The 17,500-nt window shown below is 42.6% G+C and overlaps 1 protein-coding gene across 2 annotated transcripts in view; it reads right to left on the bottom strand.

Annotated features, from left to right (window-relative positions):
* Window positions 1-17,500, bottom strand: part of NRG3 (neuregulin 3) — a 1,067,906-nt gene that overhangs the window by 53,378 nt on the left and 997,028 nt on the right. For both annotated transcript variants that reach the window (XM_089683345.1, XM_089683344.1), the window contains exons 5-6: window positions 3,931-4,033; window positions 885-1,011 (exon numbers count right to left, since the gene is read on the bottom strand). In XM_089683345.1, the coding sequence (XP_089539471.1) occupies window positions 885-1,011; window positions 3,931-4,033 (230 nt within the window). The remainder of the gene's footprint in view (window positions 1-884; window positions 1,012-3,930; window positions 4,034-17,500) is intronic.

Here is a 17,500-nt window from a genome sequence, read left to right as displayed (position 1 = left end):
ACCCATGCATTGTGGGCACAGCCTCATTGCATGGGAGAAAAAAAAAATCATGGAGTTCTTCTTTAACTTTTACTATCAACTGAAAGGCAAATTTGTCCTGAAATAAAGCAAGATATAATTCACCTGGACACACTAACTAATTGCCAAGATATGTACAGTTTTATGAACACACGCCAAAGTTGGAAAATCTTTGTTTTGCCTTCTACATGAAGGTGTTAAGCATGATATATTGCATATATTTTTATTTTTGCTTTTATGTATTTTTTAAGAATTATTTCTGTATTTTAAAAGGTTAGCATTTAATAGAGTTTTGTATACCATAAGGGAATTGCAAACATTATAGGTGAGCTTTTATTTAAACAGTTCTGTCCCTGTGGAACAGGAGTGTGTAAATATTGATATAACCTACTAACACCATAGAAGATTGAGAGATGTGATTTTATACTGCTGAAGACAAAGTAATTGTGCTGTCATGGTCAACAGGAAGCCAAGATCCGCATTCTTTCAGCACAATGGACAGTGCATTGTCAGCTCAAATCACAATGCAGAAATAGATACGATGACAGACACTGATTATCCTTTAAATTAACAGTAAGAATATTGCAGAACATTTCAGCAAGTGGAGAAAAAATGATTATCACCCCTAGCAAATTTGGCAGGTAATGGTTACAATTACGGGCCTCAAATAACATCCATATATACATTTGTATGACTCTTTAGCACAATATAATGAAACATACTGAAACATATTTCAAGCTCCATGGACTTACTGAACCACTTGTTATTTTCCCCTACATACATCAATCAGAAATTGTCCTTTGGTAAGGTAAGACAACACACAAGACATTGACATGTAGCCACAGAAACAGAACATTTCTACTTACATTATGCAGTTGGACTCTATTTTCTCCAAAGCTCTTTGCCTTTGCTAACAAACTGGATGCATGAAGACTATAGTTTTTCCCATTTTGTGTTTCTTTCAGCTGCTCTTGGATTATTTTTGTTTGTCTTCTAAATATAAAAAAACAAGATATATGAAAGATTCAATCAACAAAATTACATATCCATTTATGCAGTTTTACTGTCTATTTTCTTTTAAAGATTTATTCCACCAACACAAATTAAAAGACAGAATAGTTCTGTACATTACTTATGAACTTTGTTGATAAGATTATGCACTTAAGTTGCCAGGAATGCACATTCCCTGTAAATGACCCTTTAACCATATACACAGCAATTCAATCCTTGGACACCATTTTAAAAGCCACTATTCATGTTTATTGAAGTGCCTGGTGCACAGACTGTACCACTTGTATTGTAAATTTGAATAATAACTTTTAAAATGGTGAGCATCATCCCTCTTTTTTTCCACAAGGATTGAACTGCTGTGTATAGGAAATGGTTTGCGACTGTCAGAGCCTTTACCTGATACCGGAAGTTTAGAGGATGGTTTGCCTGGAGTGGAACACTTTACTTTGAATATACTGACCCCTTAACCAGTTCATTACCTGAACATGTTCAAGTGATCTGATGAGCTTACCCTAATGATTTATAACTGGTAAAGGTCATTGATCATTGGGGCAATTTTCACCCAATCTGGTTTTACAGAATAAAACAACCTATGCATGATTGGGTGTATTGCACAAACACAGACTGGGGGGAATGCTCTTTAAGTAAATAATCCCACAATGTTTGACAGATGGAGACAAGGTATTCACAATTTGAGTTCCTTTTGAGGACAATTTAATGTTCTACCTGAATACTGCCAATGTAGGAATTGATAAAAAAAACAATCTAAAGAACAAGTGTTAGAAGTGTACAAGAATATGTTTTACATTTTCCAATACCATTAGAGTGCCAGAAGTAACTATACTGTGCTTTGAGTTCACTATTTGTATAGCTGTAGTAAGCTTTTTTTCTTTCCAAACCAGAAAAGCAAAGCAGAACAAAGAGCTGTGTTAATGACCATGCAAGTTTAAAGTACAATACTACACAGATGCACATTGGGTAAAATGTTACCTAGGAAGAGGATGAAAGAAAGAACGCACAAACCTTGCGCATTACCTCAATAAATAGTGACTAATTTTATTTAATTTAGGAAATATACTCACAAAGGTGACGATACAATAGGCATAAGTAAACCATATCCACACAGGGTTACAGGTAAATCCAAAGGGGGGGGGGGATAAAATCGAACGCGTTTCGAAGGGTGCTCCCTTCTTCATCAGAGCTGATCAAAAAAACATAAATACAAATTCCCCTCAAAATATTTACATGAATCATGAATATTCAAAATGGTATAACAGGTGGTGATATTGTAGATGAGCAGAACAATACACATGAGAATACTCATAAAAATGGCAATACGTATAATAATAATAATAATAATGATGTCAAAAAACGCATACAGAAAAGGTATGTGGATATGGTTTACTAATGCCTGTTGTACCGTCACCTTTGTGAGTATATTTCCTAAATTAAATAAAATTAGTCACTATTTATTGAGGTAATGCGCAAGGTTTGTGCGCTCTTTCTTTCATCCTTTTCTACAGTTTTATCAAGTTTCCCCAGCTTCATGATAGAGCTGCACAACCTCTCATCACCAGCGGATGACCACGCTGTTTATTACTAATGCTGTTTGATCTGAGTCTTTGAGCGCAGGAAATAATGGACCTTTGGAAAATGTTACCTAGGACCTGTCCATCACTTGTACTTGCCTCTTTTCTCTGGCCCTGTTCAAAAGAGACAGCCTAAAAGGAATATGGATCAAACCTACCTCTGTATCACACCTAACTACTATGTTTACTAAATGGCATTGCCCATTTAGAATTCATAGGGGTTTGATTTACCAAAGACTGTGCATCTTGCAAGTACAGTTTCACTAATATTTCCCAGAGCTTAATCAATGTGGTGAAGCTTTGCTTTGTGAAGAAAACCCAATCAGGTGCAAAAATGTTTGTTTGCACATGGTTGGATGATGGAAATCAACAAAACTTCACCACATTCACTAAACTCCAGGGAAAATAATGCAACTGCACTTGCAAATTGCACAGTCTACTTGCCTTTTGTAAATCAACTTCATGATTTCTTGAACCTAAAAAATCAGAATAAAAAACAATAAAGTACATTAAGTTTAGAATAAATATATTGGAAATGATCTCATGCCAAGGTGCAAGGGCAGTAACAGAATGGACCAAAATGTTTTGTATGATACTCTGTTTTACAAATTATCCTATATGGCAGTTTGGTTTTTCAAAAATGTGCCTTAGGGGAAACGTTTTAGATCAATTATCTGAAAACTGAAGTCTCCCTGCATTGTCCAGGCAAACAACTTCATACGCTTTCATCTTTTTAATATCTATATTATTTAAATATTCAGCATGTATGCAAATTGAATTTCCAAAGTCAATAAAAAATCAGCGCACTGAGATCAAGACCTTGGCAAATCAATCCCTAAAGGAAAGTAGTTAACAGTTCCATTATTAATTTCCACACTTTCCTTGATCAATTTGCAAATACAGCATATAGTAAAGAATATAACTGATTGAGAAAAAGCAACAAAGTTGCTCTTGAAGCATTTCATATCAGTATGGACATTTTCATGATTAGCTTAATTTCAGGAATTGTTAAAGCGCAACTCTACCTTCATTAACCAGCTTCCATAAAGGGTAAATTCACCTTTGGGAACGTGTTAAATGTTCCACCTCCTTTTTTTTTTTTTTAAATAAGTGTCTGTTATTGTAAGCATGTAAATACATGGTAAACATGACTTTGGAGCTAGGAAAACATGACCCTCAATCGTGAATGCCCCTTGGCCAAGCAGGAGAATCCTGCATTCCACTATATATTAAAAAATAAAGTAATTTGTGATAAAGATAATTACTTTGTTAAATCACAATTTACATTCTAGCCTAAAACCAAACATCTTACTTTGTCCTGCAGTAAAAGGCTGCACAGATCAAACCCACAGCTACAATGCCAAAGACGATGCAGGAAATTGACAGGATCTGCTGTTGGTATACCTCCTCGCTCTCTGCAAGCAAAAACATTCATTTTTAGATGGTGAATTGTCTTACAATAAGAACATCAAAGCCATTTCACTTCCTGGAAATCCATGAACAAGCTACACTCGGCGGAAGAAATACAGTAATAGTCACTCATTTCCATATCTATGACTTTCAAAGCTGCAGACTTGACTTTTTAAAAGCAAGCTTTGTTTGCTTTTTAGAAAATATATATGCTTGGATTCTTTATATTTAAACCATTTTGAGATTACATTGGAATTTTACAAGAATGAACAATGACCATGCGTCATATCACAAAACCCTGGAATAAAAGCAGATTTATGGTACATTAAAATAGAACATATTCAGGAAAAAAAATACTAAGAGTCGATAATATCAGTCATTGTGTCCCACATTTGATATGGTTTAATGAGAACAGTATTTCTATGAATCACAATACATGATTGAGAAAGTATATGTTGGTGTTTTGAAAAGTATTTTCTGTTAACAAACATCATATTTATGCACACAAGAATTTTTAAAGCCTATCTTTATTTTATATCAAAGGAAAAGAAAACAGAAAAATATATGAAGCACAGGAGAGCAGAAAACAGAAAGCTAATAGCAGTGGTGTAATGAATGCAGATTTTATTAATACCAAAATCCTAAAGCTGGCTTTTGCTCTTTTCAAGCGACACTTTTTTTCACTTGCCCATTCAGAACATAAGATGCAGTACAATGTTGTCAGGCTACGTTTAATGCACTCTGCACACAATCAGGGGTGGACTGACCATTTGGAAACTCAGGCACTGCCCGAGGGCCCAGGGTCAGTAGGGGGCCCCATGAGATGCCCCTGGTAACTTTTTCAAAGGCTTTTTTGAGTTTGGCCAAGAACACATGATCCCCTATTGCCCGGGGGCCCCATGAGTTGTCAGTCTGCCCCTGCACAGAATATAGGATGTAGTGCAAAGGTAGCAAGATACATATAATGTATTCTGTACAGAACATACAATGCAGTGCAATGTTAGCAGGTTACACCTAATGTACTCTAGATAGATCATGTGGATGACACATAGCATGAAAAGTGGTTACAGCTCTGCAATGAAGCCTAAAGTATTTCAGAAATACATTTTGACATATCCATATAGCAAAGGTCTTACTGGCTGGAAATTTGTAGCAGACCCCCCCCCCCCATTTTTCTTTGTTGATGATGATAAGATGATCTAACACAATGGTGCATTGCCCTGTTTGTTTGCAAATAAATAAGCTAATTAGCCAGGGTTGGAAAATTAGGAAGACAAATTTAAATTACCATGTAGATCATTTATCTTGATAGAGGCTTTACTGCCAAGGACAGATGGCATCTCAGCACTGTTTCCTCTAAGCATGGATATTCAGAAATGAAAGGGCTAACTATATCATATAGCACTTCCTCCAACTAGGAGCTTATAGAAAATATATAGATTATTTTTCAGAGTCTAACCATATCGTTTTTGGATTGCTAAGTTTGAAGGGAATGGTGCTCGTCACTCCTCCAATGAAGTACACTCTTATGAGCTGTTCTGTGTTAGTTTGTGGCAACAGCTATAATTATTAAAATTAGAAGCTAATTTAACCACTTGCCCTCCTGAGGATTTAGCCCATTCCTGACCAGGCCATTTTCTGCGATACGGTGCTGCGTTACTTTAACTGACAATTGCACGATCCTTTTTTCCCCATGAATTGATTTCCCCATGAACTTTCTTTTGGTGGTATTTGATCACTTTTGTGTTTTTTATTTTTTGTGCTATAAAAAAAAAGACTGACTATTTTGAGAAAAAAAGCAATATTTATGACTTTTTGCTATTAAACATGTCCAGTAAAAAAAATGTTAAATCCTAATTTCATCATACATTTAGGCAAAAATGTATTCTGCAACATGTCTTTGCTAAAAAAAAAACGAGTAAATTAATTGGTTTAAGTGAAAATTATACAATGCGTTTACAAATGTCGTATAGATACTGGATTTTTTTTTTTTTACTAGTAATGGTGGTGATCAGCAACTTATAGCGGGACTGCGGTGGGAATTCTGACACTAGGGGGAACTGACATCCCCAGTGACACCAATACAGTGATCAGTTCTAAAAAAAAAAGCACTGACACTGTACTAATGGCACTGGGCAGGAAGGGGTTAACACGAGTGGCAATCAAAGGGTTAATTGTTTGCAGGGAGTGTTTTAGATAGGGGGCGGTGTGTGGGCTTCACTGTAATCACACTGCTCTGAATGGCTGTGCTGTGCACAGCCATCCAAAGCAGTGTGCCTCAGCTGACAGAGAGGAGGACTGTTAGTAAACAAAGCAGTCCCCCTCCCTGTCAGAGATGCTCAGTAATAACAGGGTGCCGGAAACACAAAATCACGTATATAATTACCGAGCGCTTGAACACAAACTCACGTGATATGCTCGGTAATCACCCCCTACCCGGAAACACAAATCACACACATTATATATATATATATATATATATATATATATATACCGTATTTTTCGCTCCATAAGACGCACTTTTTTCCCACAAAAAAAGGGGGGAAAATGTCAGTGCGTCATATGGAGCGGCCGGTCCGGTATTTCCACTGCCGCCGTGTCAGAATACCGGGCCGGCCGCTCAGCTCTACAGCGGGACCTTATAGAGATGACTTCTGACCTTTGGGGAGGGGGGGGAGCGGGTACCTGAATTTGACAGATACCCGCTCCCACTTCCGTGGAGTTGTTCTTTCATCTTACCCGTTCCTCTATCCAGCGGCGCGGTCTTCCCGGCTTCTGTAGTGTGGGCATGACAGCCGGGTGCCAAGTGCGCATGCGCAGGAAGCGGTGCTTTTTGTGAATGGTAAGGCGGCACCTGGGACACATGACAGATCCCAGAAGCCGCCGGACCAATCACAAAGCGCAAGTGCTTCTCGCTCATGCGCACTGGGCACCCGGCTGTCATGCCGAGCGCCATTACAGAAGCCGGGAAGACAGCGCGCGGCTGGATAGAGGAACAGGTAAGATGAAAGAACAACTCCGCGGAAGTGGGAGCGGGTATCTGTCAAATTCAGGTACCCGCTCCCCCCCCTCCCCAAAGGTCAGCAGTCATCCCCTGTACTATCCACAGTCTCTGGTCATCCCTGTGCTGTCCGCAGTCTCTGGTCATCCCTGTGCTGTCCGCAGTCTCTGGTCATCCCTGTGCTGTCCGCAGTCTCTGGTCATCCCTGTGCTGTCCGCAGTCTCTGGTCATCTCCTGTACTGTGTCCGCAGTCTCTGGTCATCTCCTGTACTGTGTCCGCAGTCTCTGGTCATCTCCTGTACTGTGTCCGCAGTCTCTGGTCATCTCCTGTACTGTGTCCGCAGTCTCTGGTCATCTCCTGTACTGTGTCCGCAGTCTCTGGTCATCTCCTGTACTGTGTCCGCAGTCTCTGGTCATCTCCTGTACTGTGTCCGCAGTCTCTGGTCATCCCCTGAACTGTGTCCGCAGTCTCTGGTCATCTCCTATACTGTGTCCGCAGTCTCTGGTCATCTCCTGTACTATGTCTGCAGTCCATTAGTTCAGAATTTTTTTTTCCTGTTTTCTGCCTCTAAAACATAGGTGCGTCTTATGGTCAGGTGCGTCTTATGGAGCGAAAAATACGGTATATATATATATACTTGATTTTGTGCACCCCTGCCTCCCTGTAGCAGTATATCTGCTATAGGGCGGTTGGGAAGCGGTTAAATTACAAAGTGAAAATTACAGATTTTGATTGATCTAATTATATGGGTGTAAATTTGTGCATTTTGCTGAATTATGATTATCTGTATTCCTGAGCTTTAGAGTTCTTCACATATAAAAGTTACATGCAAAGCCATAACAAAAATTGTTGACTTGGCAACTTTCCCTATTCCAATATCACCAATTCTGAAGGCTTTTATCTATCCAAAGGTTGTCATACACAAGGGGGTTATGATTGTATCCAATGATCCTTTTCCACCTGATATGAATATCCATCATTCACTGAATTTCAAGCAATCTTTCTAACTGTTAGATGTACAGTATGCAACTTTCTGTTCTTACTATCACCTGTCAGTGGAGTACAGATGAGTGTAGTGTTAGAGCTTGACTATGCCCAATAGAAGGAGCAGGCCCCGAGGAAGCATTAAATAGCTGTGGCACTGCAAGCATCTGCAACAACCAGTGTAGATTCAGACACATAGCAGGCAGATCACAAGCTGGCTGATGACAATCATGCCTTCTATAGGTAGGCAAAAGACAATCAGATTTATGATAATCTCCCCATCTCCCTGCTCCCATTCACATCCAAACTCCTCGAGCGCTTAGTCTACAATCGCCTAAGCTCTCACCTCAAGGACAACAACCTCCTTGATCCCCTCCAGTCCGGCTTCCGTCCCCTACACTCCACCGAAACTGCCTTACTCAAACTCTCCAACAATCTCCTAACTGTCAAAGCCAACGGCCACTACTCAGTGCTCCTACTCCTTGACCTCTCCGTGGCCTTTGACACAGTCGACCACCCCCTCCTCAAAAAAAAACTACACTTTCTCGGCCTCAGAGATTCCGCTCTCTCCTGGCTCTCGTCCTACAATGATCCTTCAGCGTTACCTATAACGCTACCACCTCCCCCTCACTCCCCCTCTCTGTTGGGGTCCCTCAGGGCTCCGTCCTTGGGCCCCTTCTATTCTCCAGCTACTCCTCCTCCCTTGGCCAACTCATACACTCTCACGGCTTCAACTACCACCTCTATGCCGACACACAAATCTATCTCTCAACCCCTTGCCTCATCCCTGCAATCTCCGCCCGAGTCACAAACCTACTAAACGACATATCAGACTGGATGTCTCTCCACTTCCTTAAACCGAACCTCTCCAAAACCGAGCTCCTAGTCTTCCCCCGAGCCTGCACACCACCCCCCACTGACTTCTCCATAACGTCCAACAATGCCACTATCAGGCCTGCCCTGCAGGCCAGAGTACTTGGGGTCATTCTGGACTCCAACCTATCCTTCCAACCCCAAGTCGAATCACTAACTGACTCATGCAGACTCCACCTCCACAACATCACCAAAATCTGCACTTTCCTAACCCCAGAGACCACTAAACAGCTCATCCACTCCCTCATCATATCACGACTCGACTACTGCAACTTCCTCCTCACTGGCCTGCCTCGCCACAGGCTATCCCCACTTCAGTCAATCCTGAACACGGCAGCCAGACTCATCCACCTTACCAACCGCTCCGTTTCCACCACCCCCCCTCTGCCAATCCCTCCACTGGCTTCCGATTGCACAATGGATCAAATTCAAAATCCTAACACTGACGTACAAAGCTGTCCATCATACTGCCCCAAACTACATCACCGACCTAATAGCCAAGTACCACCCATCACGCACACTTCGCTCCTCTCAAGACCTCCTTCTCTCTAGTTCTCTAGTCTCCTCCTCCCCTGCCCGCCTCCAGGATTTCTCCAGGGCGTCACCCATACTCTGGAACTCCCTACCCCAATCCATCAGACTATCACCTACTCTCATCTCATTTAGGCGCACCCTGAAAACCCTCCTCTTCAGGGAAGCCTACCCCACCCCCTCCTAATTGCCGATCTCCTCCACTCTTCCAGCCACTCCATCCCCCACAGCTATCTCCTCCTGTACCACTATCCCCTCCCTCCTAGATTGTAAGCTCGAAAGAGTAGGGCCCTCGAATCCCTCGTGTATCACATTGTATTGTTATTGTACTGTCGCATTTTCTTTCTCCCTTTGTAATGTACAGTGCTGAGCGAACTATTGGCGCTTTATAAATACAGTATAATAATAATAAGCAGACAGCATGGCCAATAGCAGGCAGAGGTAAGGATATAAAGCAATCCAAACAGGTCAGTTATAAGCAGAGTTGGGATCAGGTGACCCTTTAAAAACATGGTCAGGTGGCAATCCAAATTGCATGGTCAAGAACAAGCAAAAGTCAGGTTAAACAGGCAGACAGGTACAAGAGAAGAGTACACCAGTGTAGAACTCTGGAGGTAAGGAGGGGTGCTGCATAGTACCATGTTACTAAAGGTGAACTGCTTTGTTTAAAGGGAACAGCCTTGGTTTGTTTTATCTTCTGTGTCAGCTGGATTCTCTCTGATCTCTTTTGAGCAAATCTGAAGTTGGTAACTTTTGAGAACTTTATCCCTCTTTCAGAATCCCCACTCTGCCATTGGAACTATGGTCAAATTCCTTCATAAGTACTGATTTTTTTTTGTAGCTTGGGCTTGCTTTTATTGTTTTATTTTTACCACCATTAGCAAGGACAATATGTGTGCATATACAGGTTTTTTTTATTCCACAATAAGTCTTTTTTTTTGTGTGTAAAATAAGATTCACAACTATTGTTCTTTGTTTCACTGTATGAAACATGACTTTCATCTGCTGACAGAGCAGAGATATCCACAGGAGTATATTTATGCCCTCTCTGAGATGATGTGCTAAAAATCTCACATGTGCACAAAAGTATAGCCTACGTGGCCACCCACATGTGATTGTCTGCTGCATCAAAAAAATGATATTTTTAAGACTTTTTTTTAGTATGATTTAGGATCATTTTGGTGACACCTTATCAATACCCTTGTTTAGTTTTGGTTGTCTTAATAATGGAAACATCACAAGAAAATGTGTAACTATGAAAACAAACAAATCAGGAATACCTACACATCTGCAAAGTTGGCTGAAATTAGTTTGCTTTTCAATTAGCAGTATAAAACAGTTTTCACAGCCATAAAAAGATGTATCAATTAGCAATGAGAGGCAATTAATGGAGTTCTAAAGATGCCAAATAGTTATAACTAGATTTGCAGACATATCATCATGAGAAAAAAAATCACATAAAGCCCCATGCAGGCTGGGTGTTTAGCCTGGTGCTAGAGGCTTTGTCATTTAGGTAGAAGTGGTAGGAACAAGTGCACCTGGATGCCAGCAGACTGTTAAACTTTATGAAAGGCAATCAGCTGCTGTGGCATCTACAGTTATGGCAGTATGTGCTCAGGGATGAATTCCCAGATGCAATCAGTCTGCATTTTAGGCATTCTTCCTTGGGTGCATATTGCCCTAAAAATCCAGCTGCATATTGCCCTGTCCAGCCATGGCAGCTGTCATCCACTCACAGAGCTTAACAGGCTGGATGGTGTAATCCCAGTTCTCCACTTTGGGTGAAACTTTACTGGAGTGGTACTGCATTTGGAAAGGAAGTCAAGTGAAACTTGTTTTTTCTATGGCTTCCTTGTCCCCTGGGGAAGCATTCCAGTTGGTTATGCTTCATGCAGGTGGCCCTAGCAGCCACCTTGGGTTAACAGAGCCTTTTACATGCCTGCTTCCAGGATGTAGTGTGCATTCTTGCTAGTAGATAGGATAGGCACAGTGCATCCATCTGACAGGGACAGTGAACAGTGGCAGAGAAAGGTTCTGGATGAGTAGGGACAGGCTATTAACAAGTCATCTTTCTTTTGAATCCTCCCCATTGGGCTCAGACTGGCAAGGCCGCATTCTGAGACAGATGCTGTCAGTGCATCAGTATCCTCTCCAATCTACAAGTGTGCATAAAAATGTGAGTGTTCCCAGCTGGGTCTCCCCACTGGGCTATTTGTATCTTTTGGCCATTCCTTCAGTACAAGTTATGCTAATTGCTAACTGCCAGTTAAAATGCAGCAACAGACAAAGGTCAACAGTAAACCGCATCCAGCTCCTCGGATACCATTCATTTTTTCTATGTTGGTTCTCAGATTGTTCCAACAGCTCAAACAACCTTTGTGTTTGAGCTTAACGTGAAACAAATAATTAAAAAATCCATATTTGATACTGGGTTTTTGTGTGACATACCCAACCATTCTAATGGTCCTATCCTTCTTAGTATTGCCTTCTACACCCCCTAAGACTTGAATGACTTCCAACCATTTGGAGGTTATACTAGCCACATTTTTGAGCTCCTCAACATGATCTTCTATTTAGCCACTGAGCAACATTTACAAATAGAGAAAAGCTAGCTCCTTCTCTTTTTTTTCTTTTTTTTTCTTTTTAGCACAAACTAAGTGAGGTCCTTCCTTCCTGTCCTGAGAGAATGGAATATTTGCTAGAACATCCTTGGAATATCTATGTTCTTTCCAACTGTATCTCCTTCAAAAGGTTAACAGTGGATACATTCTGATCTTGCTTTTTAACATGTACAAAAATTGTGATACTATAAATATTTTAATATTTAACAGTTATAGAAAAATGTAAAATTCAACCAGACATATGCCAGAATCTAAATATTTGGTGCAACATTGTGTATATGTGCTGGGTTACTGAAAATGGTTTACATTTACTGTACATAGTTACATAGTTAGTCTGGCTGAAAAAAGACAAAAGTCCATCCAGTTCAATCATAGAAAAAAAAAGTTATAATCCTACACCCACAGTTGATCCTGAGGAAGGCATAAAAACCCCAGCAAAGCACAATCCAATTTGCTCCTGCTGGGAAAAAAAAATTCCTTCCTGATCCCCGAGAGGCAATCGGATATTCCCTGGATCAACTTTATCAACATTTGCTTGTTTATTTAGCTTTCCTAACAGGGTAGGAGTCTAACAGCGCAGTGTCGGACTCAGACTTGCAAAGATTCTGTCGCAAATTAATTTTTTAGCTGCCTCAGCCAATTTCCTAGCTTCAAAATATTAAGTGTATGTGGACAGCCATACAAGTAGGCAAAGCTAAATAAGGCCGTAGATTTACATCTTTCATAAGCAAGCCTGAACAATTACAGCAACCTAAAAATAATTTTTTGGCTTCTTGCATAAACCCAGCCATGACCAATTCTCTTTAAATGTCACATGGGGGTTTATTTACTAAAGCTGGAGAGTCCAAAATCAGACTCCCTTCTGCATAGAAACCAAGCAGCTTCTAACCTCAGCTTGTTCAATGAAGCTTTGGCAATGAAACCTGGAAGCTGATTGGTTTCTATGCAGAAGTGAGTCTGATTTTGGACTCTCCAGCTTTAGTAAATAAACCCCATGATGTCAAGTTTATTCAACAGGGCAAAAGCAAAATCTAAAGACCAATAATTCACCGTAACTAGCCAGAAATTTATAGTAATATGAAATCAAATTTGTCTATGAATGCAAAAGTAATAAACTTTGCACATTGCAGGTCTATCCTGCTCCCACCTAGCAACAACTGCACATTTATTCTCTCCATCAGCCCATCCACAGTTACATTCTGTATCTCTTGACCCTCTTAGATAGTAAGCAAATCCCTCTGATTTCTGATGTACTAAATTGTAATGAAATTAGACTGTCTGTCCTTATGTTGTAAGGCACTGTGTTAACTGTTGGTGCTATATAAATCCTGTATAATAATAATAATAATAATAATAATAAAAAAAGGAACTATTATAAATACTTTTCCTGAAAAGAAGCTATCACATGTAACAATGTTATCTAATTTTTCTAACAAAGTTCTATACATCTAAACAGCAAGATTACAAACCTATAAAACTTTGCTTAGCCCAAAGGATGAAAGCTTGATTTTTTTATATTCTGTTCTAAACTACTTATTGTGGAATAAATAAAATTAAAGGCAGGGATTTTCCAAGGCTAATTCAAAACTGTTGGAAGACATCCAAGCTTTGTATGCTTTTCTGCTTTACAGAGCTTTATTTTCTCAAGAGCTGCTCAGTATGTTTTACCTAATTTCTCTCCTTAATAATTAGTTTGCAAGCTTTGTAGTTTGAATAACAATACAAGAAAAATAACAAGGTATGGATAAAAATTCTATTACTTGCTCAGGCGAAACATGTAAGATGTTTAACCAATGTAAAAATATTATCAACATGATTCTTTTGTTTATTTAAATAATTTTGGCTAACATTGTCCTCAGTTACCTTTTACAGTAGATGAACTAACAAATTACATATTTAACTCTTGAAGCAACCTATTTTGTTCTTACCTATTTTGACTACAGTGTCTACACATCTCATTGCTGTGAGTTGTTGGCACACAACTGGTAGCTTATGGAGCTAAAAGTTTGAGTGCAGCAATTTGTGGAGTAATATGATTAGGGTCAAAGGTCAGGCTTACGCTTAGGGTATTTTTAATTTAAAGTGACCATGTCACTATATCTGAATGTCCAAGAAAATGCATACCTATAAAAGATGAATATAAATATTACCCAGCCATGCCACTTTTTATACTGAATCCTGCTTCTATCCTGAAGTCCTCTTGGAAACTGACACTTCTGGAGGCGTCAATCTCTTAGGTCCCTCACAACTCTTACTTTTTTTTTTAACCTCCACCCACTACAGGATATAGTAATGGCTAGATGGTCAACAGGAGCAGCGATGGAAGGCCATGGGGGACCTTGGAAAATAAACTTGGAAGTGTCAGTCCAGGGGAGGATTTTTCATAATCAGAGCTCTTTTCAGCATTGGAGGAAAAGTTTAAATTTCTTTTTACAAGTATGCATTTTCTGGGACATTTTGACATAGTGACAGTGTCAGGAATGGACTCGCCAATGGAGGTGGGACTCACCTGCCTTGTGGGCTGCAGTACCAAGACTGGCCAGTGGGTGCTCTCAGCAGCCAGAATCTCACTCCTGAAATCAGGCCATCACCTGAGGCTGATTGCAGGAGGTGTATTTAAGCAGGACCAGGCCTGTGATCAGTGCCTTGGTGTATGTTTCCCATGAGCCCCTATACCTGCATCCTGTCTGCTTCCTGCCTGATCCTGATTCTGCTTTGATCCTGACTCTGAACGAACTCCGCCTGTCCTGACCTCGGCTATTCCTGACCACTCTTCCGCTTGCTCCTGGTACCCTTTTTGCCCGTTTGCTACCGACCCGGCCTGCCCGACTACGTTTGATTTGTATATATGGTTATCTGTTGACGGTTGGGTTGTTTGCACTGTGTTATGTTTACCTTGCACTGCGTTTGTGTTGTTTAGTCTTTAATAAATTGTCTTGTTTACTCTATACCTGCAGCCTGCGTTTCCCTGTGTCAGTCCACACACACCTCTGGTCATACCCAGAGCCCTGACATTACACCAAGGCCATTCCTGACCAGAAGTGGCTGCACAGGGAAGCCATGTTGGCTTGTTGTTGTGAAGGATGCATCCGGAGTGGGTTATACACTTGTGTCTGCTAGTCTTAGATGACAGAGAATATGCCTATCAGACTCTGCAGGAGTATACCAGGGATCAGCTGCTAGAGTGCATACGGGTTTCTCATTCCCTAGTAGATCAGGGCACGGAGTTCTCTGAGGTGCAACCATTGATTCAGGCTTGTGTTGAGTTGGCTTCATCTAATACCCCTGAAAGCAGGAATGACTTTCTTCCACCATTCAGTACGGATCAAATAGGATCACTGGTATGGATTGGAGGATGATCCGGATTGCTTCTGGGAGCATTATTCAGCATGTTCACCACATGTGCTAGGGGACTGTATAAACGCAGTGCAGTCTTTGGTCAGACAGGCTATGTGTAAGCTGAGTTTTGTTCAACCAATACTACAGTCCTGGTCAGACTTGTTATACCCAGCCTCAGGCAGCTTGCAACAAACCAGTCCTGCTTCTAATCATTCCTCTGCTCAAAGCTCTACTCCTGCATTCCCGACAGCACCCCCAGTGACAGCCCAATATACCCTGTTATCTACCACATGTCAGTACCCTGTTCCCACTCGCTGTACCTATCCTGCCTTTAACCCTGTAAAAAAGGCCGTTGTAGCAACTATTCCCTCCTCTGTTCCATCCTCCAGCTCTTCTCTGTCTCCAGCTACTCCTTCCATTTACAGACCTGCATTTACTTGCAGTGCCCCAGTAACTAAACCCAAGAAGAAGCGAAAATTCTTTCCAACCAGTACCATCCTACCAGTATCCAAACCGTTCATCCTGCCGTTTGTGAACCCGCCTTCCGTTGTTCAGCCTGATGCCCTGATGCCTGATGACCCAGTGTACGCTACCCAGCCTGATGACCCGATCCAGCCTGATGACCCGATCCGGCCTGATGAACCGATCCGGCCTGATGACCCGATCCAGCCTGATGACCCGATCCAGCCTGATGATCCTACCCAGCTTGATGATCTGGTGCCCCCTACCCAGCCTGATGGCCCGATCCAGCCTGATGATCCGATCCAGCCTGATGACCCGGTGTTCGTGATCCAGCCTGATGACCCGATCCAGCCTGATGACCTGGTCCGGCCTGGTGCCTCAGTGCCCATGGTCTAGCCTGGTGCCTCGGTGCCCGCTGTCGTGCCAGATGACTCGGTGCCCACTGTCAAGCTTGGTGACTTGGTGCCCACTGTCGTGCCAGATGACTCGGTGCCCGCTGTCGAGCTTGGTGACTTGGTGCCCACTGTCGTGCCAGATGACTCAGTGCCCGCTGTTGTGCCAGATGACTCAGTGCCCGCTGTCGTGCCAGATGACTCAGTGCCCGCTGTCCAGCTTGGTGACTTGGTGCCCACTGTCGTGCCAGATGACCCGGTGCCCGCTGTCCTGCCAGATGACTCAGCGCCCGCTGTCGTGCCAGATGACCCGGTGCCCGCTGTCCTGCCAGATGACTCAGCGCCCGCTGTCGTGCCAGTTGACTCGGCGCCCGCTGTCATGCCAGTTGACTCAGTGCCCGCTGTCGTGCCAGTTGACTCGGTGCCCACTGTCGTGCCAGGTGACTTGGTGCCCGCTGTCTTGCCAGGTGACTTGGTGCCCGGTGTTCCGCCTGATGGTCCGGTGCCCGCTGCTCCGCCTGATGGCCCGGTGCCCGCTGCCTCGCCTGATGGCCCGCTGCTCTGCCTGATGGCCCGGTGCCCGCTGCTCTGCCTGATGGCCCGGTGCCCGCTGCTCTGCCTGATGGCCCGGTGCCCGCTGCTTCGCCTGATGTGTCTCTGCCTGCTGCCCAGCCTGATGTGCCTTTGTCCGCTGCCCAGCCTGATGTGCCTCTGTCTGCTGCCCAGCCTGATGTGCCTCTGTCTGCTGCTCAGCCTGATGTGCCTCTGTCCGCTGCCCAGCCTGATGTGCCTCTGTCCGCTGCCCAGCCTGATGTGCCAGCCCCTGATATCCAGCCAGTTTCCTGACCCGGGCGGTGGAACATTTTGCCCACTAAGGACTGTTTGGAGCATCCCGAGGCTGCTCCTTGAGAGGGGGTACTGTCAGAAATGGACTAGCCAATGGTGGTGGGACTCACCTGCCTTGTGGGCTGCAGTACCAAGGTTGGCCAGCGGGTGCTCTCAGCAGCCAGAATCTCACTCCCGCAATCAGGCCATCACCTGAGGCTGATTGCAGGAGGTGTATTTAAGCAGGACCATGCCTGTGATCAGTGTCTTGGTGTATGTTTCCCATGAGCCCCTGTACCTGCATCCTGTCTGCTTCCTGCCTGATCCTGCTTTGATCCTGACTCTGAACAAACTCTGCCTGTCCTGACCTTGGCTATTCCTGACCAGTCTTCCACTCGCTCCTGGTACCCTGCGTTTCCCTGTGTCAGTCCACACACCTCTGG

This window comes from Staurois parvus, unplaced genomic scaffold, assembly GCF_062004578.1.
Source record: "Staurois parvus isolate SC_StPar_1 unplaced genomic scaffold, SC_StPar_1.0 ptg000306l, whole genome shotgun sequence".
Lineage (NCBI taxonomy): Eukaryota > Metazoa > Chordata > Amphibia > Anura > Ranidae > Staurois > Staurois parvus.
This window is presented reverse-complemented; position numbering and strand designations above follow the sequence as displayed.